Raw genomic sequence first — 1,178 nt, 5'->3', positions numbered from 1 at the left:
TTTTTTTTTTTTTTTTAAATACATCTGTGTTCTAACAAACGTGTCCTTCTCTCAGATCCACTACGAGTGACCTTGTCCCCTAAGAATCTGAAAACTGGCATCAGCAGCACACTGTTCTTCACCTGCACTGTGGAGGGCTCTCCAGAATACACCATCAACTGGTACAGCAACACAGAGCCCATCATCCCTGACCAGCACATCTCCATCCAGGGACAACACAACGACACCTTGCAGATCACTGCTGCGCAGAAGTTCCACTCTGGGGCCTACCAATGCTTCGCCTCCCGAAAGGGCCACACTGCTCAGGACTTTTCCATTATTCTGCTAGAGGGTATGTAGACAGAGACTGTCGGGAAACTAAACAAGTGCACATTCTGTATGAACAGGTGCAGCAGGCATTTTATCACAGCATTGTTACAGCAAAGTGACCAGAAACAATGCTCTTTAAATGTAAAGCTGTTGACTTGTATTCTTCATCTGAATACTGGTGCCTAAATCGTTTGTTGTTGCAAATACCATTGATAGATGTATTAAAAGGACACCACAGAACTGTTTGTCATTGAATAAATAGACAAAATCATTTGGCTTTCAAAAGACAGCAGAGATGTTCATAAACGGATCTAAATGCTGCTTTTCTGTCTGAATTTGTCACCACTGACACCACCTGTCTCTGTCTCTGTCTCTGTCTCCTCTCAGATGGAACTCCTCGTATTGTGTCTTCCTTCAGCGAGCGGGTGGTGAACCCCGGCGAGCCTTTCTCCCTCATGTGTGGGGCCAAAGGAGCCCCACCCCCCTCCATCACCTGGACGCTGGACGACGAGCCCGTGGTCCGAGACTCCACCTACAAGACCAGCCAGTACACCCTGTCAGACGGCTTGACCGTGTCACACGTCAACGTCAGCAGCCCGCTCATTCGAGATGGGGGAGTGTATCGTTGCGTCGCACGCAACTCGGCCGGTAGCGCCGAGTACCAAGCGCGCATAAACGTAAGAGGTGCCTGTCTGCTTTTCAATATAAATGCACTCTACACCTGACTCCATACAAACACACCAGGGCTAGTGAGAGGCATAGATTAGTTTGCATTTCACACAGTTACTATCTATCTATGAATCTATCAATCTATCTATCTATCTATCTATCTATCTTTAGATCTATCTATCTATCTATCTATCTTTATA

General features: G+C 46.5%; 1 protein-coding gene across 3 annotated transcripts in view; it reads left to right on the top strand.

Moving 5' to 3' along the window:
* Window positions 1-1,178, top strand: part of LOC116700585 (Down syndrome cell adhesion molecule-like protein 1 homolog) — a gene marked incomplete at its 5' end in the record, with an annotated part of 54,215 nt that overhangs the window by 30,620 nt on the left and 22,417 nt on the right. For 2 of the 3 annotated variants that reach the window (XM_032533899.1, XM_032533898.1), the window contains 2 exon segments: window positions 56-331; window positions 697-993. In XM_032533899.1, the coding sequence (XP_032389790.1) occupies window positions 56-331; window positions 697-993 (573 nt within the window). 3 annotated transcript variants of the gene reach the window in all.

This window comes from Etheostoma spectabile, chromosome 13 (assembly GCF_008692095.1).
Source record: "Etheostoma spectabile isolate EspeVRDwgs_2016 chromosome 13, UIUC_Espe_1.0, whole genome shotgun sequence".
Taxonomy (NCBI): Eukaryota; Metazoa; Chordata; class Actinopteri; order Perciformes; family Percidae; genus Etheostoma; species Etheostoma spectabile.
This window is presented reverse-complemented; position numbering and strand designations above follow the sequence as displayed.